Source organism: Mercenaria mercenaria, chromosome 10 (assembly GCF_021730395.1).
Source record: "Mercenaria mercenaria strain notata chromosome 10, MADL_Memer_1, whole genome shotgun sequence".
Taxonomy (NCBI): domain Eukaryota; kingdom Metazoa; phylum Mollusca; class Bivalvia; order Venerida; family Veneridae; genus Mercenaria; species Mercenaria mercenaria.
In genome coordinates, this window is record NC_069370.1 from 21,639,452 (window position 1) to 21,666,430 (window position 26,979).

Genomic DNA, 26,979 nt, shown 5'->3' on the forward strand with positions numbered 1-26,979 from the left:
TGAGCGGATTAAAAGAAGTAAGGTTCATTCTAAAGTTTGAAATCTCAAGGAATTTTAATCGAACTTCAACTTCATACGTTAACTTCGCAAGAGACGTTGAAGGGGAAGGCGAAGGTTGAAATCTCAAACTCTCTATTAAGTATGTTTAAACATCGGGAGGTAATTTTATCCGATCGTGGTACATCTAAACCAACATCTTTGGTACGACGATTCCAACCGGAGGCAACACTATCTGCTCGTCGTCTACCTTCAACCGGGATGCCGCCATTGGAACTTAACACGGCACCTTTTTACTACGTACCTAGAAGAATGATTGGACTCCCAAGACCAAGGGGACGTCGAGGTCGAAGAGGACAGGAGCGACAGAGGAGTCCTGAAGTAGTCATAGAGAACGTGATGGGAAACGCAAGAGGAATTCTGGGTCTAACTTTAACTGTGTCGTAGAATGAATTTATACTTGGATTAATGTTTAATAGTTATTCATGTTTGGATTTATAAAGTGTTTAGAAAAAATAATAAGTGTCAAACCATCTTTGATTATAGGTAAAGACAATATTGGCACAGTGTAGTATAAAGACTCTTTTAGAAACATTTTATTAAATAAATAACTATATTTCTTATGGGGTGACTCATGTAACACTATGGGGCTACGCACATGAATATTACCTGGAATTATAAGATCAGGCCTGGAAGCGTGATTCGCAGGTAGACATTGCTGCGTCTAAATATAGCTCTTTTAGTAACTCTCAAGAGAACTGTTACCTACGGTGTTCCGTTTGGACAATCGTGACTTTTTATTTAATACTAAAGCGCGATGCACGATGGTACGATGACGAAAACGCGATGGCGCGATGGCACGATGATGAAACAACGATGGTACGATGGTGAAAACGCGATGGCACGATGATGAAATCGCGATGTTGCGATGGTACGATGGTGAAATGTCGATGTAATATCGCGTTTTCATCATCGTACCATCGCGTTTTCACCATCGTATCATCGTGCCATCGCGTTTTCATCATCGTACCATCGCGTTTTCACCATCGTGTCATCGCGTTTTCATCATCGTACCATCGCGTTATCACCATCGTACCATCGCGTTATCACCATCGTACCGTCGCATTTTCACCATCGTACCATCGCCTTCCGGTGGTCATGCGCAGTGGTACAGTATATGTGTCAGTAAAATACAGGCTTGATACAATCTCAGTTTTACATTGCATTATGTACCTTCTACATCCTAACAAGAATAAGCTGAGTTTAAATAATACCATGTGACTATTATACCCAGCTTTTTATTTACTTCCATGCATACATAAAATACAAAGGACGTGGCCTTGAAGATTTTACAGTTTTAATGAACTGAACATTTTGTAAAACATTTTGCAAAACAGCAGAGTCTAAATGGTAAATTGCGTCTCACAAAATACATTGAGATACATTCATGTATTGTTAACAAAAGTACAAGTGTACGGGACTACGCATTTCTAACAGGAAGGCAATGGTACGATGGTGAAAACGCGATGGTACGATGATGAAAAAGCGATGGCACGATGGTGAAACCACGATGGTACGATGATGATAACGCGATGGCACGATGGTGAAAACGCGATGGTACAATGGTGAAAACGCGATGGTACGATGGTGAAACCACGATGGTACGATGATGATAACGCGATGGTACGATGGTGAAAACGCGATGGTACGGTGGTGTAAACGCGATGGCACGATGGTACGATGATGAAAACACGATGGCACGATGGTGAAAACGCGATATTACATCAACATTTCACCATCGTACCATCGCACCATCGCGATTTCATCATCATGCCATCGCGTTTTCACCATCGTACCATCGTTGTTTCATCATCGTGCCATTGCGCTATTGCGTTTTCGTCATCGTACCATCGTGCATCGCGGTTTAGTATTAAATAAAAAAGTCACGATTGTCCAAACGGAACACCGAAGTTACCTAACCAGGTAGAAGCATATGACCTTCAAGTTATCTAAAACAAGGTTACGCACAGACGTGCGGGCAGAGTTTTTAGGGGGTTTTGAAAATGTATAAACACGTATTTGAAACCTTTAGTACAAAAACGTAGCTAATTTATTTCATAGTGACTTTTTATCTTAGTTGAGTAAAACAATAAAGTCGATTAACTTTAAGAGTTATATTTCGACATTTTAATATGAAATAAGGCAATGCCTAAATCGGGAATGGTTACAGTCCATCAGCTTGTCCAGAAATATGCGTATCTATCAAATTAAAGGTAGATTTTGGAATAAAAAACGATACTGTCCATATCTGTACTGATATCTGGACTGATGTGCAAGACGTTCCGGTTCGGGCAAGTTATTTGGATGCTTAGTTTATAAAAGCGTATATTTTCCAAAAAAATCCGAAGTCAGATGCTCTGTGCTCGTGTCGGAAGACTACATTTTTATAAGTCGATAGTATATCTCATTCGGTATATATCAAATGTTACCGTAGAGAGATCGATCCCGATTTTCGTCGCTAAGCGGCATAGATTCGCTATAAAACTTTGAAAAACAAATGTACGGTTTATTTTTTTATGAACACTAAAACGTCTTTGCAGTAAATTGAAATATCGCGCCTGTGTTCCCACCAAAATCAAATTTCAACAGACGGTTAGTTTAACAGTTCATTCTTGCATAAAAACTACTTTTTTCACTGGATCCGCCCATGTATTAACGGGAGAAAAATCGTGTGCAAACAAGGCAATTCAAGTGCTGTTAATACCCGATTTTTATTTTTGAAATGCTTTCCCAGGGAAGTATATGTAATTCTGCGCTGATTGACATCTGGTATCTGCGTCTTTTTTCTTTCATAAAAACCTCTTCTTGAAGCATTAAAGATGCAATCTAAACCATATAATGTTTTACTGTATCAGTAACTAACGCCAAATGCGCTGCCCCCAACATTATTCGTACTCGTTTCTTCCCTTGTTTACTCTCCTTTTAGAACTCTGCGTCAATTCAGCTTTTGTAGACAACCGTGAATGTTAAAGAATCGCGTATTTACCTGTGCGATTCTTTGTTTTTAGGTATCATATTTATGATTTGGTAAGTATCTGTCAGTATGTTTTTATCTAATTTCTGGAAGAATTTATATAAACAGCTTGGAAACTTGACACTACGTTCGTACTCATCCGTACTCTAACTGCGTGTCCGTACTCAATATAACTCGAATGCAAAGTTATTATTCGTGAACCACCAAATTGTGAAATGATATGAACAATTATTAGTAATTTTATGTTTGTAATAATGAGAGATAAAAAATCGCTTATAAACCTTCAGGATGTGCTTTTGATAGTGTTGTTTATTTCCGGGCCCTGGATACGAATATTTAAAACATGTTTACCGTTTCCAAGAACAACTGGAATGTAAATAAAAAATGTACCGGAATCGTCAAGTCATCACATATGAAAACAATACATAAATCGTCATGAAATATATTTTATGCAAGAATAGCGACAATACACGTTTGTTTTGTGTATTAACGTCTGCAGAAGCCCTTGTGATATGTTTGTGACCTCGACCTTCGGTCTCGGTCACAAACAATCCCGCGAGCTTCTACAGACGTTAATACACAAAAAAAACGTGTATTATCCCTACATTAAAGTTTCGAACAAATGGGCCCAAATATTTACAAGGAGTAAAAGTGAAAACAATAACGACCTGCGACCGGTAAATGTCGATATGACCTTATACCACATTTACCTATAATTCACACAAAAATTCATTTGAATGTACAGTAAAGTTTACATTTTCTACATGTTCATTGTGTCTGAAATTACACGGGTTATTATTTATCCTTGGCAAGATTCTCAAAAAGCTGAAAGAAAACAATCTAGGTTAGAAGGGCAGTTGACTCCCATGACTGTAGTAGGCTAAGTAAGTCTAATCTAAGCTAGCTCTTTTAGTAAGTCAATACACCTCAAGTACCCTTAGTAAGGCTAATCCTGGCAAAAATCATGATATTTTTTCATGTGAAATGGACCTGAAAATCTATGAATTGCGCTAGCGATTCATATTCTGTCATTCATTTCGCTCAGACATCGACAAACATAATTCCATTCCTTATATTTACATGAAATTCCTGGTTGTTTCGTTAACACCAAATTAGATGTCTTCTTTGCACGAGTATTATAAAATCATAATAAATAAATATCAGACTGTCTATCTTTATAAGATAGAAAAGCCAAAAAGACCTGCCGACGTTAGTTTGTATTCCGATAAAAATACTCTCCATGATTTTAAAATAAAATATCATAAAAGCCAACAAAAAATCATTTATACTGATCTTTACCATCGAAATAATGGATTTCATCTCTTTTAATGTACTTTTCCGAATATGACAGATTTCTCGTTGAATGACGCCTTGGGAATGACATCAGATTGCGCAAAGGCTTGTCGTCATAGTCATTGCACCAATGTTGTAGATACAAAAAAAAAAACAAAAAAAAAAAAAAAAAAAACAACGATCTTCTATACAAATACAATATAATAGGCTTATTATTATAGTAGCTCGATCTGGGATGCTGTATTCGGCTCGAGTGGACTTTTGCCAGATCGGATCTCACGAGGCGCGAAAGCTGTTTATACAGTTGATTACCTCTATTTAATATCTACACAATGGTATATACATGTATCAATTCAATAACCGTTTTACCGAGTTTTCGCTATTTCAATTTTGCGCTAGCGATTCATGTTCTGTCATTCATTTCGCACAAACATTGACAAACATAATTCCATTCCTTATATTTACATTAAATTCTCGGTTGTTTCGTTAACACCAAATTAGGTGTCTTCTTTTCACGAGTATCATAAAATCATAATAAATGTCAGACTGTCTAAGATAGAACAACCAAAAAGACCTGCAGACGTTAATCTGTATTCCGATAAAAAAACTGTCGATGATTTTAAAAATAAAATATCCTAAAAGCCAAACACTCTTTTATTTTGATCTTTTCCATCGGAATAATGCATTTCAGCTCTTTAAAATGTACTTTTCCAAATGTGACGGATTTCTCTTTGAATGACGCCTTGGGAATAACGTAAGATTGCGCAAAGAGTTGTCGTCATAGTCATTGCACCAATGTTGTAGATACAAAAATAAAACTTTTTCTATACAGTAGCTCGATCTGGGATGCTGTATTCGGCTCGAGTGGATTATTGCCAGATCGGATCTCACGAGGCGCGCAAGCTGTTTATACAGCTGATTATCTCTATTCAATATCTACACAATATTATATACATGTATCAATTCAATAACCGTTTTTCCGAGTTTTCGCTATTTCAATTAGGAAAGTCGTTGACCGCTGTAGCAATAATGGTTGGAAAACGAATAACAAATACTGAAGATATTCGGACATACATTAAAGTTCGCAGTAAACTCAGTTGTTCTTTGAAAGAGCTTTCTGCCGAAATAATCCGTGTTTATGGGTCTACTAGTTCGCAGGTAAAAAGATAAATTTAATTGTGGTGTAGTGTCTGTTGAAAATGCCCCAAAATCAGGTCAGCCAAAGACGGCAACGTGTGACCAAAATGTTTTGAAAATCACAGAAATTCTTCAAAATGATGCTCGATATTTTACGCATTGTTGGCATTTCACTGTCTACAGTTCATTTTATTTTAAAGGAAATCTTGAAATTTAGAAAGATTTCTAAAAGGTGGGTACCCCATCTTTTGACTGAAGACCAAAAAGGCTAAACGTTTAAACTGCCAAAGGATTGCTAAAATGTAAAATGTCCCTAAAATACGACAAAAAGGTTTTTGCAAATGTTGTTACAGTTGATGAAACCTGGGAGCATTATTTTGAACCTGTCAGAAAGGTTGGGAACAATATATGGGCCACCAAACATGGCCGAAGGCCAATAATTTCAAAACGCACTTTGAATGAAAAGAACGTTTTGCGTGCCATATTCTTCTCCAGCGAAGGTATAGCAGTACAGATTCCAAAAATACGGAATTTAAAAGGTACAATACGGAATTTTTTCTGTCTGTTCATATTTAATTGTGAAATACAAGCCTATTCTTTTTACAGAATTTATATAGGTATATTATAAATATAAACTATATTTGTCATAACAAAGTTTGAATCAAATAATATTTGTTTTTGTAAATTAACGCACTTTTGAATTTGAAAGACATGTTTGAATAGTTTATATTTCAGAAATAATTTATTTCTCTGCCATAAATACATGTTTTGCCAACCAGCAATGATTAAAGTGCTATTTTTGTGCGTTCAGACGGATATAAACCACAATGGGACTTCTTACAGATTCATCGGATGATTTTCATGAAGTCCTGATGGGGTTTATACCCGTCTACAGGCATAAAATAGCAATACATCAGCGCGATTCATGGATTTGCAAGAAGTCCCAATCTGATATTTATACCCGTATAAACGCACAAAATTGTCATTTAATTCTTAATTAAACGTTTCATTTTTCTTTCTATACAAAACATAATAAAAAATGTAAATATTAAAGTCTGAACTTGAAGGGAATTCAAGCGAATATGGAACAGAGAAAACATCAGGTGTAGTCGATTCAATGACTGGTACACGAACGCCAGCGAGTTCCAACGGAAATACATTACTAGCCTTTGTAAGTATAAATCAAAATTATATCCTTTAAATTTAATCATTTCTGATGAATGTCGTATTTCACCATGAAGCATCAATGTGCTTAAATTCGTGATATCTGTCATTTTTAATGCGTGTTGAAAATTAACAAAATTATTGAAACTGTATAAAGCATATTATAACGGTTTCCCCTATTTCTTTTTCTTTTCTTCAGTTCCTCCCTCTAGAATCGAAGAACATTCGCATGAAATATATGCTGTATGCACAGTCTACGATTCAAACCCAGCATGTGAGGCAACATTTAGTGCATCAAGCGGAATTATTGCTTCCGAAAGATACAACAGGAATATAAGCCGACCTCATGGTGCTTTGGATACGGAATATGCAGTAAATTTGAACGTCAGTATAAACGACAACGGTGAAGTGATTTCATGCGAAGCTTATTGTCAATAATTCTCTGGTGATCATAAAGACACAAAAGTTATCACTTTACCATGTGAGCGACTTGCTTGATTAATTTTGTATTTAACTAAAATGAGAACTATGGAAGCAGAATATAAAAATGGGCTTTTAAAATATTAACAAAGCTCTCTGTAGCTACCAAAAGAAAATAAGTGACAATTGTTATTTGAAAGGTTAGGATCAATGATAATTGTTTAGGTGTCTAAATTTGAGGGCGGAGACATATGCCTTGGATAAGTAAACATTAACTGAAAAAATCTATTTCTATTATAACAAAAATTGTAAATTTAAGTAAAACTGAGGTATAGTTTGGCAGGTTGCACCTCCTAAATACACTTATTGCTCTCAAATTTGAAAACATTTCTCGGCAAAGAAAATGTTTTAAAAGGTTTTTTTGTGATTACATAATAACTAAATTTTGTCAATGATATGATTTTTTTTTCACTTGTATAAATAAGAAAGATTTGTTTACATCTGAAACAAAATGGTGAAATTTTAAAATAAAGTTAGCATCGCAATACAAATCATACAATACTTTGGCCTGTATAAAAGTCAAGTTACAAATCTTTTGTGGTTATATACTACAATGTATTCTGCTATTACTGACTATTCAACAATATAAAATCTAATGTGACAAAAATAAAATGCATCACATTTACTTTAATTAATTTACATCTGTTTTCTAGATGCACCTATCATCGAATTCAACATATATAGTTCAGTACTGAATATATCTGAAGGCGAAGAGGCACATGAATGTTCAGCAAAAAGCATTCCCGTCTCCAACATTTCATGGGTTGAACAGACTGATGTTGGAAACATAACTATGAAACAATGTCAGTTGCAAGCAGACTGTGTCATAGTTATTGATGTACTAAGCAGGAAACCTTGACAGTTAACATTTTTGGTAATTTCTGTTCCTACGACCATTTTTGTTACCCTATTATGTATAAAACGGCTGAATGTTTAGACCGGTATTTTGAAGAAAAAGATGAAACCGACTATATACATTATTAGGTCCGATATACGTGAAAACAAATGCATATAAGAAACATTTTGATAGAATTATCAAGTCAAATTTTTCAACCTTCCAGCTTCCATTTGCCTGTAACACCTACATGACTAATATCCAATAGCGTCAAGTGTGAATGGCATAACATTTTAGCGCTGATAGATCTACAAACAATTCTAGCTTGAGTCGGCTTTCCTATCTTTCAAGTTAATGCCATTCATTCAAATTTATAATTAAATAAATAAATAAATAAATATATATATATATATATATATATATATATATATATATATATATATATTCAGGACCAATGTAATATATAAAGACCCTTTATGGTATCACTGTTGATACATATACTGTCTTATTCAAAGAAAGATGAGCAACGCTACAACGACCAGGAAAATCCCGTTTCTAATGAAAATGGTTTATCTGGATTATTCTTGGTTCTTGTCTATCTGTTGTTATTGCATTCATCGTATGTCTTATTGCAAGAAAAAAACGGAGTTACTGTAAAGGTAACATAAATACATAATTCTAATAAGATGTTTCTGTTTTAACACGCTGACAATAAATTGACGTCACGTTAACGGGCGACAACGTTAATGTATTTTGTCGCAAGCAAAAGAGAGTGCTACTTTATTATATCTTCTTGTCTAGATAAATGGCATATTAGAATAGAAATAACATTTGGCAAAATCGTGTTTTGCTTAAATTGATACAGTCAAAATCGGTTAAATACGTCGCCAGAATAAATCACTCAGGCTATGTCCACTTGAAATTATTCCAAAGACGTATAACCTCATTTTTGAGTATCAATAACGTTAAACACGATGTTCTACTTTTTTGATTAAAGTTTTGTTCAATATGGCTGGTTTTTACTATCTATACTGTTTTTGCAGTAAACTGTCTTTAAATATGCTCCTCTGTCAAAGTAAAATTTTGCTAAATCGTCTCCCAGCTAAAGCATTGGAATAACCCAATTACGTTACTATTTTTATGATTATGCCTACAATATAAAACAAATGCTTTCTCCATAGATTACCTTAACTTGTTTACATACACTTTTATTTCTACTGGTAAATTATGGGAGAGGTATCCAACTGCTCTTGACTAAAGAAACATTAGCTTGCACAGTACTATTTACAAATAATTTGCTTTCCAATATACTGAACAATTTGCAGCAAAGCAGCAGAACAGGAAACAAATCGAGTGAGATATAGAGATATAGTGTTCCATTTTTTGTTTCTGTGCTCTAAGTCTTAGACTAAAAGGTCCTGGTAAAAATCCAAGCTTCTGTCTTTTTTGGTTTCCTGAATGGAAGTCAGAAAATATGATAAAACGGCTTTCAAACATTACGATATCATTGTATTGAAACTAATTTGATTTACATTTAAAGATAACAATTATAATATTATAACGAAAGCAAGAAACAGTTGTATATACCAGATCCATACTTTAGTTAACCTTCCTGCATAAGTATTTACACTTGTCGTCGGTCCATTAAGTTTTTGTCTTGGCAAGACCAAAGTCAAGGATTGTCTCAACGTTTGGTGATAACACTGTATACGCACCATTTGAATTAAAGGCAAGGTTAGAATAGAACACGTGTCCATCTTCCATGTAATAAAATTATATAAACACTCATGTAAAGATAAAGCTTGGAATATATCAAAATCATTTTAAATAATACACATATCGTTGAAATTTTCTTTCATATATTTACATGTACACATAAATGAAATGAATAACAAAATAATTATAAAAACAACAGTACAACAGTTATATGAAACAAATACTAAAATATGTACAAAAAGTGATAATTTTACTATTATTTATGACAAAGTTATACAACATTCGTTTATTCGTGGTATGTAATTAATACAATTAAACTAATAATCATAACAACAGTTTGACCTTTAAAGAATATTGAAATTTGTCATTAGATACAAAAGGGTCAGATTAGAGAAAAATGAAATCTATCAATACAAGGATGTAGCCGGGGGTGTGACGGGTGCGATCACACCCACTTTTTCCGGCAAAGTTTGCATTTTTCACTACATAATGTCCATTTGTTTCGCTACGCTCGCCAATTTGCATGTATTTACTATTATTGACGCTGTGACCTTTGTATAAAGTCTGTAAATGACTGTATATGCCTAAAAGGATCAATGGATTGAGCCCCGGCAGCTTTTTACAGATTTTATATGCCAACCTTCTTCCAAGGAAACTCGAGCTCAGACGTCTTATTTACTGAAACTGCGAAAAGACTAGTAAATATATGGATTAGGTGCTGATATGATAAATGGATTAAGTTTTTGTTTTTAATATGGACTGTGTACAAGTATTAGATCTAGCCTGATGAGGAATTAATCTAACATAAGTAATTCTGTGTCAAGTTTTTACGCGAAACTGTATATGAAATCAAATTTTATAGCTGTGCGTTTTTCTTTTCAGTAAAATTTTCAATTATAGATAATTGTAAGAAAAATACAGTTTCAGGCTACAGCTGCTAAAAACAGAAATTGAATTTTGTCGTGCATTTTTTTTAAACGCCATGACGCCAATTCCGTTCATAGACGCAATTTTCCTGCGCTTTCTTTGATTTATATTTGATCAAAAATGACCGAAAAGCGCAGTTTGACCCCCGTTTCTTTTTTTCCCTATCTCTTACTTGCTTAATATTCTCAGCTGTGTACATGTGCATGTAATTATTATTTGTTATATTTATTATCTATTATAATCATAGAATATTACTTTTGTATTATTATAATTATCTTAACTTACTGATTACAAATACATTAACTGAACTTACAAAGAGGTTATGTACTATTCACAGAAAAAAGCAATAAAACGAGTCGCATATCTACCCATCGGTAAGCTTTCAGATACACGCCAAATCGAACAAAATTCTGGAGGAGGCCCCCATATCCCTCTCCTACCCCACTCGTTGTTTCACGACTCGTACTTGCACCCTCTCCGAGAAATTCTGGTTACACATATGTGATAGAGATTTCGGAGTCATTCTAAAGTACTTTCTATGGACTCATAAAAGGCGAGCCAAATCCTGCCCTGCATCATTTTGACAAATATTAGCTATGGAGTTGGGTGTTTTTATATTGTTTTGACAAACTAAAGTTCGTCTACAGATAACATATTTATTCGCTATTGGTTCTTCTATAAATCGGGTCTGCTACATTTAATGTAATTCAAACAAATCAAGTGCTAGGTGATTGTCAATCAAAACCAATACAGGTATCTGATGACAATACTGCAGCTAAAACAATTAAGGCGTAACACCCAACAGAAAAAAAACGCTATCAAAGTATACCACCCTGGAAAGTCAAGGCTTGTTAAATATCACTTGAGATTTTACAGAAATTAATACCCAACTTCATACTTCTAATTATAAATAATTACTTCATACTATTAGTATCTGTGTAAACGTAATATTAACATGTTTATGTGTACAAACAGCACTGGTGTTAGGCATAAAAATGTAAAAGCCTAATATATATATCGTTCAGTACAGTAGGCACAAGACCACAGTTATTTGCCCAATTTACAATACGGAAGTGGTTACGCGGAAAATAGTTCCTCTGTTTGATGGTGAATATTGGTGAATTTTTGAGTGAAAGACCTGCAATAAATGGCATGATTTAATAGAGGAGATATGGAATAGTAGGAACATGTACAATTTGACAGAATGAAAATGTCAGAATATGCATAACATGACTTTTTATAGGGCCTGTTTTGCCTGTTTGCGGCCATCTAGAGAGTATTCTTCATACGCATGTGATTTGGTTCAAAATGGTGGAAAAAAGAGCCGGTCAACCCAATGTTTACTGTGGCTGGAATTATTTCTCTTGGATAGTTCTGTTGAGTTCAGGTATTTTTATAGGGGTTGGAATGCATGCAAAATTGCTATAGTGTCCAGTGCCTATATAGAACTTATAGTAAAAATAACTGTGGTTTTAGGCCAGTATAGGTATGTACATTATGTACTACAAATGAAAATAACAGGTTTATACATAACATTTGCTTGTGATTGTAGCGATACAAACACAGTTAGTTTATATATTTATTCAGATTAAGTTCATTCGATGAGGATTTTCTACATTTAAAGTTGGTGTCTTAAAGTAAACTATTTTAATGAAAGACACAAATTGAACATCTTTAGAAGGACGGTGCGCACCAACCAAACACGAGTTGTCTGTAAAATACAGAAATGTTCATGTACAATGTACATGCAAATAAACATAACGAACCAGTCACATGTACATCCAAATGAACCTAATGACTCGGCAGAATACAAGAAAACACTGTTAACGGCTTGACGAAACAGACCACAATATCACAGCAACTAAACCATGTAGGCTTTTAGAACTCTTCAACCTGTTTCGTCAAATAAAAGCAAAGATGAAAGTCTAGCACCCGACCGTGAACTGGCTGAACGGCGGTGTATTTCATAACAGTAAGACTATAACCTCTGTCAATAAAACCTTGAATACCTTTACCGAGTACAACCTGAACATTAAAATGAACAAAAGTTTGTTAATAAAATCCTCATAAAAAGTGGAGTTTGATAAGGAACCCAATATAATGTGAAATCATGTTCTCCAGGGCACGAAATTTCGTGTTTTGGTTTGAATGGCTATGATGCGGGGATGTGAATTCATGAATTTCAACTTTTGACCATGATATGAATGTAAAGTTTTACCTTCTCTGTGGAATTAAATTTCTTTGATTTGTTTCAACCACATAATTCAAGAAAATTAATCTCATACAAAAAGTAATGGTTTACAGTATACCCGACTGCCTTAACTGACATACAGTTACATAAAATTACAGTCATCATAAATAGCATGATTCATGTATGATTTTTTTTTCAATTTGCTGGTAATGAATATAAAAACATATGCCCAAACAAATGCATGGTATTTTCACTGGTAGGACTGAAAACGTAAACATGTAACAGAATAGCAGTATGTACACAATGTACCTGATATTTAAACTAGACAGCACTATGTATATATTTACAATATATATGATGAGTTATAAAGGCAAGTCATATGTAAACATGGTATTCATGACTTGAAAAAGTGGTATAACACTGAATTGCATATTATGACCAAGATGACTGCCTATGAGTTGAATGTCTGCCAACTCGAATGATTGTCGGTAATCAGTAGATGTGTGCAGCGTCCGGTTTATTAGCCGTATCTGTCAAAGATGGAATAGGTTTTCCATAGATTTATGCTTGTCCTTGGCACGTCTATGGAGTGAGCTGCAGCTGAGAATACACAGTTTCCGATTGTCCACTTGCATGTGCGGCATTCCTTAATTGTGCATACTCCTGATTTTTTACATCCAGTTCACCCCTGCTTCAAAAGAAAATTACTGTGTAATTAAGCTGAAACGATAGGCTATAAAATGATGAAAAATTGTTAAGATTGTATTATTGTACTGCTGTTTTTATAGCTTTATGGAATGGTATTGTTTCTAGCGTTGTTGAATCCAAATACTGTTGAATAAAATGGAGGTGATGTTTGAGCAATGAGTCGTTGGCATTCTCAATGTTCACAAGACTGGTTTTATGAATATTGTAGGGTAGTTAAAACAGTTTAAATCTCAGTTATTGGCCTCCTGCAAGAGTCCAGTTCTTCAATTTATTCTGATATTCGTTCAGAAAGAAACGGCATGTTGTCTTAACTTTCACATTCCTAGTCTTTATTTTGCGAACAAGTCTATAGATTCTATATATATCGACAGCCTTTTCCATCGAATTGATTAGGTAGATTAACAACATATGTTTCATGTACTCTGTACCTCTATACACTTTTTAATACTTATATGCATATTCTGGTATAAGGTAGGTGCGGTCTAACCATTTAAGGCTTACTATGCCACACTCAAACTAATGTACGGCTACTGCTTTATATGTTTAAATCAAACACGGATCGCAAAAAAGAAAATTTTAAGTGTAGATATAAAAAAGACTTATCAATCTAATTTCTTGGAACTATTGCTGAAAAAGATACATGTATTGTCGATGATAATTATGATAATTAACAAACAAACCTGTCTCCATCGTCACTGGTACTGTATATCACTCGATTTGTTTCCTGTTGTGCTAAAATGATGTTAAACATATTTTTGCCATAAATACTTTTGCACACAATATCATTTAAATGCATTTATTTTGAAAAAAAAAGTTTGATATGTCTCATATAATTTTCTATTTGAAATTTAAGTTAATGTAATAAAAACAACCTTAGAAACATAGGACAGAACCAGATAATGGCCGTCTCGTGTTTAAACCTGTTCATGAGAGGTAATAGAAAACACAACACCCTCACGCACTCTTGCAAAAGTTTAAACGAAACACTATTTTAGAAATATTGTATAGAATCCATGATCCAAATGGACCAAAATATAACAGCAATTTGAGTCCAGTTACTTTAAAGTGAAACTGTTTCATAATGAAATCTTCTTGTGTATAAGTTTAAGCAATATGTAACGAGTCTGTGCTTTTAAATATAAACGCGAAAATCATGCAAACTATGAGCGTTACCTCTAGCTTTCCTCTGTTTGTTTCTTACAACTAAGCACACGATGATAACAACAATACTGACAACAGCTACAATAGCTATACAAGGGCCTACAATGATCCAGAAAATCAATTTAACACCAGAGACAGAATCTTCCTGGTCTTTGGAAAGTTGATCATCTTCCCCTGCATTAGAATAAAAACCATCTGCATGAAATAATATCACATTTGATAGTGAATATCGGATTTATATTTCTTACCAAAATTGACTTTTCATCGGTGTTGAATGGTAATAAGTATCGGCTACAAAATATTTGAAAAGTATAAAAGCACTATCATGAAACATATCATTTAAAACTATTTTCCATCTCAAAGGCCAATAGATAAAACTTGCTCTTTGAAGTGTATAATTTCAGCGTTATAATCAAGTAAGAAAGTATACATTTTGATTTTATCTTGTACGTTGTTTTTAAGATCGTGAGTAAGAACATGTTGGACAATACAACATTCTGTCGAATAAACAAATTCTATAACATTACAGACTTGTTCTGTAAATCTATTCCATATATCCAGGTTATTTGAAAATGAGTAATAAACAGAAAAATTACACAAAATGTAAACTGTTAAATCTTTTCGGTCAATATTGTGTAAATAGTGAGTCTGACAAAACAAATTCCGTTGCGGGACAAGATGTGCATCAATTGCTATGACGCAGTATGTTGTCATGTGACATTGCTTCTTTGTTATGTCTCTCCCATCAATTCTCTCAATCCATGAAATATTTAACGCAAGAGCGCTTTTGGCTGAACACTTAACGAACGTTTGTTCTCCTTTAGAAATATTCAGTTCCGAGCCAGAAATGTTGAATTCAATTTCTGGTGCATCTACAAGTAAGAGAAAGAAAGATGAATAATGTACCGTTTCGTGTAGCTAAGGTTGCGGTGAATCTTTAGAGTGTTGAATTCATCAGTAGAAGCAGAATAGTACATTTAGGATTAAAAAACGCATCACGAAGATTTGAAGTGTATAATTTCAACGTTATAATCAAATAAGAAATTAAACATTTTAATTATATTTTGTACGGTTGTTTTAAGATGGCAAATAAGAGCATGTTTGGCATACAACATTCTGTCGAATAAAACAAATTATATAACATTACAGACTTGTTCGGTACATCTATTCCATATTTACATGTTACCTTTAAATGAGTAATAAACAGAAAAATTACCCAAAATGTAAACTGTTAAGTCTTTTCGGTCAATTTTGTGTAAATAGTGAGTCTGACAAAACAAATGCCGTTGCGGGACAAGATGTGCATCAATTGCTATGACGCAGTATGTTGTCATGTGACATTGCTTCTTTTTTATGTCTCTCCCATCAATTCTCTCAATCCATGAAATATCTAACGCAAGAGCGCTTTTGGCTGAACACTTAACGAACGTTTGTTCTCCTTTAGAAATATTCAGTTCCGAGCCAGAAATGTTGAATTCAATTTCTGGTGCATCTACAAGTACGAAAAAGAAAGATGAATAATGTAACGTTTCATGTAGCTAAGGTTGCGGTGTATCTTTAGAGTGATGAATTCATCAGTAGAAACAGAATAGTACATTGAGGATTTAAAAACGCATCACGAAGATTTGAAGTGTGTAATTTCAACGTTATAATCAAATAAGAAATTAAACATTTTAATTATATTTTGTACGGTTGTTTTTTTAAGATGGCAAATAAGAGCATGTTTGGCATACAACATTCTGTCGAATAAAACAAATTATATAACATTACAGACTTGTTCGGTACATCTATTCCATATTTACATGTTACCTTAAAATGAGTAATAAACAAAAAAATTACCCAAAATGTAAATTGTTAATTTTTTTCGGTCAGTTTTGTGTAAATAGTGAGTCTGACAAAACAAATGCCGTTGCGGGACAAGGTGTTCAACAATTGCTATGACGCAGTTTGTTGTCATGTGACATTGCTTCTTTGTTATGTTTCTCCCATCAATACTCTCAATCCATGAAATATTTGACGCAGGAGCGCTTTTGGCTGAACACTTAACGAACGTTTGTTCTCCTTTAGAAATATTCAGTTCCGAGCCAGAAATGTTGAATTCAATTTCTGGTGCATCTACAAGTAAGAAAAAGAAAGATGAATCATGTAACGTTTGATGTATATTGTCGCAGTGCATCTTTAGGGTGTTGAATTCATCATTAGAAACAGAAAAGTAAACTCAGGATTAATAAAACGGATCACGAAGATTTTGTTAATGTATAATTATTATATTAATAAAATATGCATTATAACTATAAGTAGGATATTTAGGTGCTACACAAAACGTTACTACCTCTCATGAAACTCGTATTAGTTTTTATTCGGGAATATAGAGATTCGTGTCGAAATAGAATATTGAATATCCGTTAAATTCGTTACTCCCTAAAGAAATAAACGGACCAGAAGTTAAAGTAATAAAATCAGCTTCGCGTGCGCATTTGATAGCGGTCACCCTTCAAACAATCTGATTAAAATCATCTCCTCAATAATGTCACGCATTATGATCGTTGGAGGTCACCTTCTCACGACCTTTCCAATAATCAATCAACGCATTGCTTTCAAGTTTTTGAAAGTAAAACTAGAAGTCCAAAAAAATCTATATTTAGCCTCATGACCGTGGGATCCCAATTTTTTAAGTGTGATTAACACGCACTTATAATTCTTATGACGACCGCATTGAAAGTTATGCCAAACAATCTTTCCCGTTCGTTATTTCGTGAAAAACGTCCACTTGTTTATTATGTTTAGGTATTAGTTCTTTTATTTTAATTTTTTTCCAAACAGTTTTGATAGCATGGGCAGCGCCATTTTGATGGTCGAGCCTACTTAATTCTGTAACAAGCGATTTTATTGACTGAATTATAAATACCGTTTTCGGAAGAAAGCAGTGTAGAACTGGCCACCGTCAGATCTTCGTGTACGAGAAGATCGAGATTTTAATCAGATTGCCCTTCAAATATCACAAAAAAAACAACAACACCCAAACTGGATCAGATATATAGAAAAATAATAAAATGAATATCAAAATAGTCAAAAGTAAGGTTACTGTTTTTTCACCCCTCGTTTATATAACTTTTATTATAGTTTGCCAAATAACACGGCTTTGTCATCGTATTAAAGTCTTTTTCGTTCATCATGTATCTTTGTCTTTCATATTTTCATATATAAACTGCCTAGGTTGTCACTTCATTTCATTTCATTAAAAGGAAGAGGTCTTATATAACCATGTATTGTCTGATGCTAAAGTAATAAACTCTGAAATACCTATAACCCTTTAATTCTTTTCATCTGAATTTCATCTCCTTTCAGTAAAATGTAGCTGCAGACACATTCGTTTTGCATTTTACTTACGTTTAATATACACACGAGTAGTGACAATTAAAGGTGAAGTCAATGCATCGTTCATAACTGAGCATGTCAAAACTTCCATATGGTGACGTTTGCGAAGATAGAAGAATGCTATATAGCCAGGTGTTACATCATATCGTTGTGGGCTTAGCGGTTCATTCCCTATTGACACGGTCACTATAACGGGTTCAGTTCCTCCACTTGTCTTGCAGAGTACGCTGAAATGATCACCATCTTCACCAACAATACACCCCTTACAGTCGTCTATATCCTGTAAACCTTCAAATAATGGTGAACTTGGTGGATCTACAAAAGATGTAGAAGTACGGTTGAACTCAAAAGATTTTTTAAACAAAATCTTACATAGTCATAATTTTAAAAATGCTCAATGCAAGTGCACGTTCTACTCTTTACTTTTGCTTAATGTTTCATTGACAGACGTAGTGAAATCGTGTTTTTAAAGACTTAAAAGTAAAATGTAATGAATTAAATTATATTAAATCTTGATTCAAAATGCATTTACCAGGTAACGCAACTCTAACCGCATTGGAATAACTCGCTTCTGTGCCGCAGTAAACTTTATATAGGCCATTCATTTGATAACTGGACATGTTTATGGTCAGCACGTATTTATCATTTGGCTCTTGCGTTTCCATATATGTATCTTCTTTCAGTTGTATTGGAATTGTATGATTTGTAAATTGTGTCCATTGTCGTAAAAACCGGTCTGGATATCGCATAGCGTTTTTCGACGGATAATATTCTAGTTCAACCATGTCGTTAACTTTCACCTTTTTTGTTCGTAGGTAAACAAAACCACACGGATTACTTGATATATCTAAGGAAAACATAGAAAACAAAATGAAAATACATTTCATGTAAATGATCGTAAGATATAAATTTTGATAAAATTAGCAAATGAATATCACTTTACCACGAGTTTAGTGCATTATCTTCAAGACAATGAAAGTCGTTTAAATTTATTTCATGAACTGCCATTTTATAACGAATTTGATACAACAAATTCAACGTTCCGTTACCGCTTGCGCAAGTCAGATATCCAAGTGTTTGTTTTCATTTGAAAGAAAATATAAGACTACGCATAATTCATAATATATCTACAATTGTAGATTGTTGTTTCTCAAAAAGATTTATGAGTATACAAACTATCCTGTTTCTTAAGCCTTGCATTTAAGCCTTGTATTTTAAACATGTTTGCGGCTTTAGAAGTCGTCTTTATGTACCATGACAACCACAAAACGTTTCTTTCCTCTTAGACCAGTGTCTTTTTTATATTTTCTGGCTCTTTTTTTTGTGGCCATGGATCCCAGTTAAGCCAGTGCTATAACTGAGTCTGATTCTGATTTATACATTCAATGGAACTACTTATTGATTACGATATGACAGAGTAACTGCCTAAAGTTGTCTAGATTCGTTAATGGCCACTGGACGATTTACACGTGGCAAATTCTAATGCAGTTACGCATCAAAGCGCAGGAAATTTCGTTAAAGACAATATATATATATTACCTTTCAGAACAAGCTCGGGAGTTTCCATTAAACAGCGAACGCTTTTGTTGTCATAATAAATTCGGTAATAGACTTCGTCATCATAACGAACTGTGTCGGTCAAAAGTAGATAATATGTCCCATCTTGGAAATATTGTGTAAATTTGTATTTGACAGGAAGTGTTGCCCATGGATTTATTTTATTTGTTCGCTGCCATTCCAGTATGGCGTTTGAATTACTTGTGTCAGGCGTAAAAGTAAATAAAACATTTCTTCCCAGTATGGTCGGTTGTTCAATACTCAGGCGTCCGCATTGGTCAACGTTGACATATTCTACAAGAAATGTACAGTTTTATACATTTTTCATTGTAAAATAGAATATGTATAATGTACAGACCTTTATAAACTCTATTCTGAATTTAACTAAATGCCAATAACATTGCGCAATGTAGCAGTCATTGCTTGATCATTATAGCTCTATACATACTCTGCACATACGAAAGTTTGACAGTATATGCCTATACAAATACCGATGCGGATTCATACTACGTCAAATATCGTGATGATGGTGGTGAGAGTGGGGCCGGGGATGAAGTTGCAGGGAGTTGGTGTGAGGAGTGACTGCAGCAAAAAAAGTACTCAGAACTTTTTAGTCGCCTCTTATGATCATGCAACGGTAATACAGTGATTCTAATTACTATTATTTACTTTTTGTTTAAAAAGGTCATGAGTTGTGTTTTACTATGAATAAAATCTGAAATGTAGATCCCTCGGAACCGATGAGAACAAAGCAAACAGTGAAAATTGCAGAGTCGGTTTGATTGAGTCTGTTCGTGAGCAGTAATGGAAAATGCAACACTGTCCACGACCCCTAGCACCGGTATAAGCAGTATTCAATCTTCAAATCTAAATGAGTTGAAATCAATGATCCAGAAGGACCAGAAGAGAGGAAGTCGGGGCGACATTTTACGGCCGCCAAATAGCACTTAAAACCCGCTGTTGTGAAGTAAATAAAATCTGGAAAGTAGATCCCTCGGAAGCACCGAGAACAAGGTAAACTGTGAAAATTGCAGACTCGGTTTGATCGAGTTTCTTCATGAGCAGCAACTGAAAATGCAACACTGCCCACGCCCCCTAACACCGGCATAAGCAGTATTCAATCTTCAAATTTAAATGGGTTGAAATCAATGGCCCGAAAGACCAGAAAATATAACAACACTGAGATGAAGTCGGGCAAGTTTTTACGACCGCCACACAGCACTTGACATTCACTGTTTTGAAGTAAATAAAATCTGGAAAGTAGATCCCTCAAAAGCACTGAGAACAAGGAGCGATCAGCGAATAATTTGAATCAAATGGAAAAGTTTGGGCGATGCTTTCCTTCACCCTGTATTTTAAATAAATGTCCGTAAACTCCAGAAACCAAGGGTATCGGACATTATCAGTATTGTTAACGAAATTCATTTTCCTATTAAACAAAGAAGGCTGAAAACTGAATTATTATACAACAATTCACTGTTCTGACGTCACAATCATTACGGCATGGCGTCAAACGGCATAGCGGCGCGCTGGAAATGAAACAAATTGAAAACGGGCAAATATTTAATGAATGCCGTCAAGGATGTACATTAAAGTCGCTAGTAACGTGTTAGAATCGAAATAATAGATCTCATTAGTGATTTGCTCTTGAATAAAATCATTGATTGCGTTCAGATGCGTATTATTATATCATTATATAATTCCTTCGCATCTGAACTCCAAACAATGATTTATTCAGCGACAAATCACTAAATGAGATATATTATTTCTTAATTCTAACACGACCCTATTCATTTTTCTATTAAACAAAGAAGGCTGAAAACAGTGAATTATTAATTAACGTGTTAGAATCGAAATAATATATCTCTTTTAGTGATTTGCTCTTGAATAAAATCATTGTTTGTCATTCAGATGCGTTTTATTATATCACTCGGGCTGCGCCCTCGTGATATAATTCCTTCGCAGCTGAACTCCGAACAATTATTTATTCAGCGACAAATCATTAAATGAGATATATTATTTCTTAAATGTTTTCTATCATTAAAAGGTGAAACAGTTTTATGCAAACTAGATGTTTGGTTCTTAAGTGCGGACCAGATACAATTCCAAGCACATCTTTAATATAGAATAACAGAAGGCGACCACAATTCATTCATACTTACCACATTTTTTAATTCCACATATGTTCCAAGATGTTGACATTTTACCAGTAAAGCACCAGAGATTTTCATCTTTGTCCGGATTACGGCAGTAGTTCGCTGCGTCAGCAACAGTAGCGTCAGGGAAATTACTAGCTAATCTAAAATCGTTATCAAAAGAATCCCATCTTACACACGCATCCCCATTAATAGTCGTTTGTTGATGACCGTCATAGCGGCTGGGTGTGGTCCTGTAACAGTCTAATGGTATACCTGGAAAATTATATAAACTAAAAGAAATATTTTGATTTAGGTGATTACTACAAAATTATGATCCCTGATCTATATCATATGAAAAAATTTGGGTGTGCATTACAAAACGAATGTAAGGGTAAAAACGTTGCTTCTTTTGTAAATTTATTCAAGCCAAATTAATATTGCTACAAATGTTCTTACCTATGGACTATTGTTTTTAGAAAATCTAAAGCATATGTATGTAAAACAACAAGAGAAAAATGAATAAAGCGTGCTTTGATATAACAGGCGATTTCCACGTTGAATCATTATAAATTTGTATATACATTTTGTACGTGCTGTCCAAACTATTTCTTGGACACCTGCATAACTGGAAGGATGATGTTTGAGCAAGAAACTACAATTTAGTCAGTACGACAAATGTCGTCGTCCACAAACTGAACTGTTATTCTACATTATAATTCAGGCTGTATAAGGACTTTATAATTGTTGCATACAATTAATATAAAATAATTATTCAAATTAAGCATAAATCAATCTGCGATTTAAACAAGCATATTCAGGTATTCGTCTCGGGATTCTGACGAGCCTCTAATGGATGAAAATAGGTTTCGCTAAAAGGCGTTCATTTTAAATACCATGGACTGCTGCAAACACTGTCAGTAGTGTTAGTCAGCTATAACATTATTTTAACATTCAGCTTCAAAATTCAATGTTTTACACGTTACGTTATAATGCTACTTGGGAACCTGAAATGAAATATGTTTAAAGTGATATTTGGAAGAATCATTTTTATGTGCCTGTTTTCACAATTATTTAGTTGTTGTTTAACATTTTGAATTATTTCACTTTTTTAAGTTTGAATAATAAGTCAGTAGAAAACTAATTGAACTATCGCATACTTCTATCTAGACCTGATACTGTCTCATGTTTCGGAAGCCCATATACTATGTCATACAGTTGCTATCCTTGAAACACAGCAGAATGACTCTTACTGCAAACCCTGTATGTCGAAGGTCGGTGGTTCTACCCAGGTGTCTGCCCGTAATGAAATAGTGCACGGAGGGGCACTTGAGGTCTTCTTCCACCATCAAAGCTGGTAGTTTGCCATATGACCTATGATTGTGTCGACGCGACGTTAAACGCAACAAAACAATACAAAGACCCTGTTTATCACATATTCGAGGCACCTAAGGGAAACTTATACCATATCACAAGTTTCTTTTCATACCATAATATGTAAGATGTCAACGTGTGACTCGTTAAACCACCACGACTGTTCAGGAGTGTGAATATCTTATATTCAACATATCTCCTATTAGAATTTCTGCTTTTCCAAATGTAGTTCACGAAAACTCAATCATTTACTGAGATTTCTGATAACTTCGCTGTTGTTTGTATCTCTTTCTTTCTTTTTCATTTTTTTTTTCAGTTGTGTTAAATGCTTTCATTTGCTTAAATCTGTGTACTTTTCGGAACATCTTCCACCCCTATCTCCCCCCTCACACTTTTTTGACGCCCCACCCCCAACCCCACCCCGTCAAAAAAGATCCGTCAAACTTCTACAGCTTACTGCGCACCTTTATATCCTTTCTTTTTTTCAAAATGTGATTTATGAATTTCATGTAGCATCTCTAATCTCTGAATTAAGTGCGCATTTTATAGAATTACTGTTTGGTTTTCTTTCTTTAAACTGCAATTCATGAAAAACCCAAGCATTTATTTTTAATCTCCGATATGTTTGCATTTTCTCTAACAACAAATAAAAACTTGTTCATTTACCGAAGTTCTCTTAATTGTCTTTTCGTAATTGACTTATTTATTTACCTGAAATAGTAATAATTTCTCTCTTACTATATCTGATTCTTCCTTCGTTTTTTGAAAGTTTCAATTTATTAAACCGTATGAATTTACTTATATCCTCTATAGTTTTGCATCTTTCTCCACTTCTTATAAACGGATTTGTTTGGTTGCGTCAGATATGCTTTCAAAAGATCTTCTCAATGACATAGAATTACTGCGTGATCCACGACATAGGTAACAGGATTTTTGTGAATTTTGCAAAAAGAAAAAGAAAAGAAAAAAATATAAAGGGACATGTTACAATGACACAGAAACGGATGTTTTATTCAACCGCGGATGCATGTATTAGTTATTACGGGAAAACCTCCGTGTCCGAGTACATGTACTTAAAGTCGCTGACTTCGAATCACTTACCCCTCACCGCTGTGGCTCGAACACCGCTTTGGGTGTAGAATTCTTTCATGTGAAGAAGCCATCCCAGTTGGCTTGCAGAAAGTCCTGTACATGAAATACTGTTGAGGGGTATCTGGAGGCATCCCTCCACCTTGAAATTCTAAAAAGTTACCATATGACCTATAGTTCTGTTGGTAGGACGTTAAACTCAACAAAATGGGCTAATATTATTTAGGCTAATACCTGTACATGTAAATACTAATACGTAAGCATGAGCGATACAGTAGCCAGTTGAGATGTTGTCATAATTATGTTACTGTTGAGACACAACTTACGCGGAAACGTTCCTCTATCACCTTCAGATTTTAAAGCGAATATTATTTTTACTTTTGCCTTAAACCAATTTATAATAAAATTATTCAGATCTTACATGTCTATTAAATGAGCCACTTAACAAAAATGTGTTTCGTTTTCACTATAAATACGAAAGGTTAAGAGTATACAGACATAATGACTGGAGAGGCTTTAAGTGTGTTAATATAGCTTTCGATTTCATTTTCCCCGTCGAGCATTTAAATTCTTTTCATGTACTGCATACATAAGAAGATGTCTGTTTTGTAGCACACAGCATATTTATTGTCTAACCCTTTTGCAGCTGTCTATGATTTGTCAGTAGGAACACGTGAAATACTCTATGAAAGGTATTCTTAAACCGAGACTGAGCTGCTCTGACATCAGACTTCTTGTCCGTAATGACGTTATTCTTGGTTTTCTCATTTTTAAAGAGTACATACGTATCTGTTTTTTTTGTGCTTTTCATACCATGCCTTCTGTAAACATAAAACGCGTTTACAGATTCTTCTTGGCGACACCAACTTCCTTATACCTCTAGTTTCCAATCAATTGAAATGTTTAATACGTTCTTAGTAAATAGTAAAACATTGCCATTATTCATTTCACGTGGCGGCGAACAATGGCAAACGACTTGGCACGCACAGGAAAATTATCAGTGTGTGTCGAAAGTACCGAAAGGGAACCTTTTTCCTCGGAAATTACCAACTAAAAGTGCGCGTTTTTGCTCTGGATATGTAGTGTTTTATTTCATATTTATTTCATATTAATTTACACATACATTTTTACTGAACCTAGTAGGACAGGCAACTCAATATCTTGAAATATTCATTCATTATAACGAAATCTTACTTCGTGTTTTCCATGTCTTATCCCGTATTAGAAAAAACTTCGTTCTTTACAGTGAAATACCGCTATACTAAACCGAGTTTGTTTTACAAGTAAAGGAGAATGGCATTGTTCACGTTTGAAAAAAATATCTTTATATTGCATTAACACAGTGTTAACAAGGCAGTAACCGAGACGCTATATCGTTTCCCGTCTTCTTTTTCTCGTCGTCGTCATCATCCGCATCATCAACAGCAGCAGCAGCAGAAGCATCATCATCATCATAATCATCATCATCGCCATCATCATCATCAGTATGTTTTAAAAATTATATAGAATTAAAAAGCGTACATACCTCTTCCTAGGAGAATACATGTTGATAAAATGATTAAAAAGGTTCCGAAAAGCCCACCCATAGTATGTGCCATTGTAAAAAAATTTAAACACAATCACGTTATTGTAATCTGAGTTTAATATCTTATGGTAACTTCAAGTAAAACGGAATTTAATTGTAGCAGAATTTGAAGTACATAATTAATAAGATGCAAATGAGTAATTTCATTGTTTCTCAAGTGCCATATCTTCTAACAAACAATTGGAAAAATTAGGTTTCCGTTTACAATTAATGATTGTGCATAGGTCTAGTATGTGAAAACTAAACTTTAGATATTCATTCGAGGGAACATGAAACTAATTCAGTTCCCTCTGCAGTTGATGTTAAATAATTAGATCATTAGACATAACTAATTTTCATAAACAATTTGAAGTACACCCAGATACACACTGACCGTAGCTTTATCAGATCAGGTGGGCGTTCCAGTGCCGTTTGAATGATGAATTTTACGCAGAACGTGTATGGACAAAATAAAATGGTACATTTCTACCCGTCATATACCGAATCAGATGAAAACGGTGAGTGCACCTGGAGGTAACTGCAAGAGATCGTTTCTTAATACATGTATTCATTTAGCGGATGCGTCTATTCAAACACTTCTGTACAGTCCGACATGTTTGGAGAAGGGAGGGAGTGGACAGATTGTTGTCAGTTATTCAAAATTAATTATTGAAAGACTTAGTATTTAAAGAGCTGCTTCATCAAACAAAGCGTGCGTATCTTTTCGCAGTTGTTTGGGTTTGTGTCTGAAAAATCGGCTGAAAACCTAACACAACGCAGTCCCGAGTACACCTTCAAGTGGATACGATTCTGCTTCTTATTTGCCAAGCATTATTTGGTATCATCTTACACCACATTTACCAATTATTCACAGAAAATTTGATTTGAATGTACAGAATAGTTACATTTTCTATTTGTTCATTTCGTATGAAATTACACGGGTTATTATTTTATTATTCATCCTTGGCATGATTCCCAAAATGCTGAAAGAAAACAAACTAGGTTAGAAAGGCAATTGACTCCCATGACTATTGTAGGCCAAGTAAGTCTAATTTGAACTCGTAGTATAGTATATCAATACACCCAGATTATTACCAGTACGGCTTATCCTGGCAAAAAATCATGATATATTTTCAAAGTTCATGAAATGAACGACAACACATGATCGGGAAGTCCACTGCACTAGCGATTCACAAACGTCTTTTTTTTTGCACGAGTATTACAAAATCATGATAAATG

The 26,979-nt window shown here is 34.4% G+C and overlaps 1 protein-coding gene across 4 annotated transcripts; it reads right to left on the minus strand.

The window, feature by feature from the left end:
* Positions 1-12,149: 12,149 nt before the first annotated feature.
* Positions 12,150-25,914, minus strand: LOC123559684 (uncharacterized). 4 transcript variants are annotated; one of them, XM_053552478.1, is made up of 12 exons: positions 25,702-25,838; positions 23,886-23,988; positions 21,741-21,989; positions 19,561-19,872; positions 18,554-18,868; positions 18,034-18,336; positions 16,483-16,758; positions 15,860-16,135; positions 15,240-15,515; positions 14,656-14,817; positions 14,163-14,214; positions 12,150-13,465 (listed from the first exon to the last, which is right to left on the minus strand). In XM_053552478.1, the coding sequence occupies exons 3-12, from the start codon at positions 21,778-21,780 to the stop codon at positions 13,357-13,359; spliced, it is 2,121 nt and encodes a 706-aa protein (XP_053408453.1). In that variant the 5' UTR covers positions 21,781-21,989; positions 23,886-23,988; positions 25,702-25,838; the 3' UTR covers positions 12,150-13,356. The 4 variants fall into 4 exon arrangements, with proteins under 4 accessions (XP_053408453.1, XP_053408450.1, XP_053408451.1 ...); XM_053552475.1 differs by lacking the exon at positions 23,886-23,988 and having other exon boundaries at positions 25,702-25,913; XM_053552476.1 differs by lacking the exon at positions 23,886-23,988 and having other exon boundaries at positions 12,150-13,462; positions 25,702-25,911.
* Between the last annotated feature and the right edge of the window lie 1,065 nt (positions 25,915-26,979).

Coding starts and splice junctions, on each gene's coding strand:
- LOC123559684 (XM_053552475.1), bottom strand. CDS start 25,774: ATGGCACATACTATGGGTGGGCTTTTCGGAACCTTTTTAATCATTTTA. Junction 18,337..18,553: donor GGTTAGAGTTGCGTTACCTG/GTAAATGCATTT, acceptor CATCTTTTGTAG/ATCCACCAAGTTCACCATTA. Junction 14,818..15,239: donor TTTAACAGTTTACATTTTGT/GTAATTTTTCTG, acceptor ATTCTAATGCAG/GGGAAGATGATCAACTTTCC.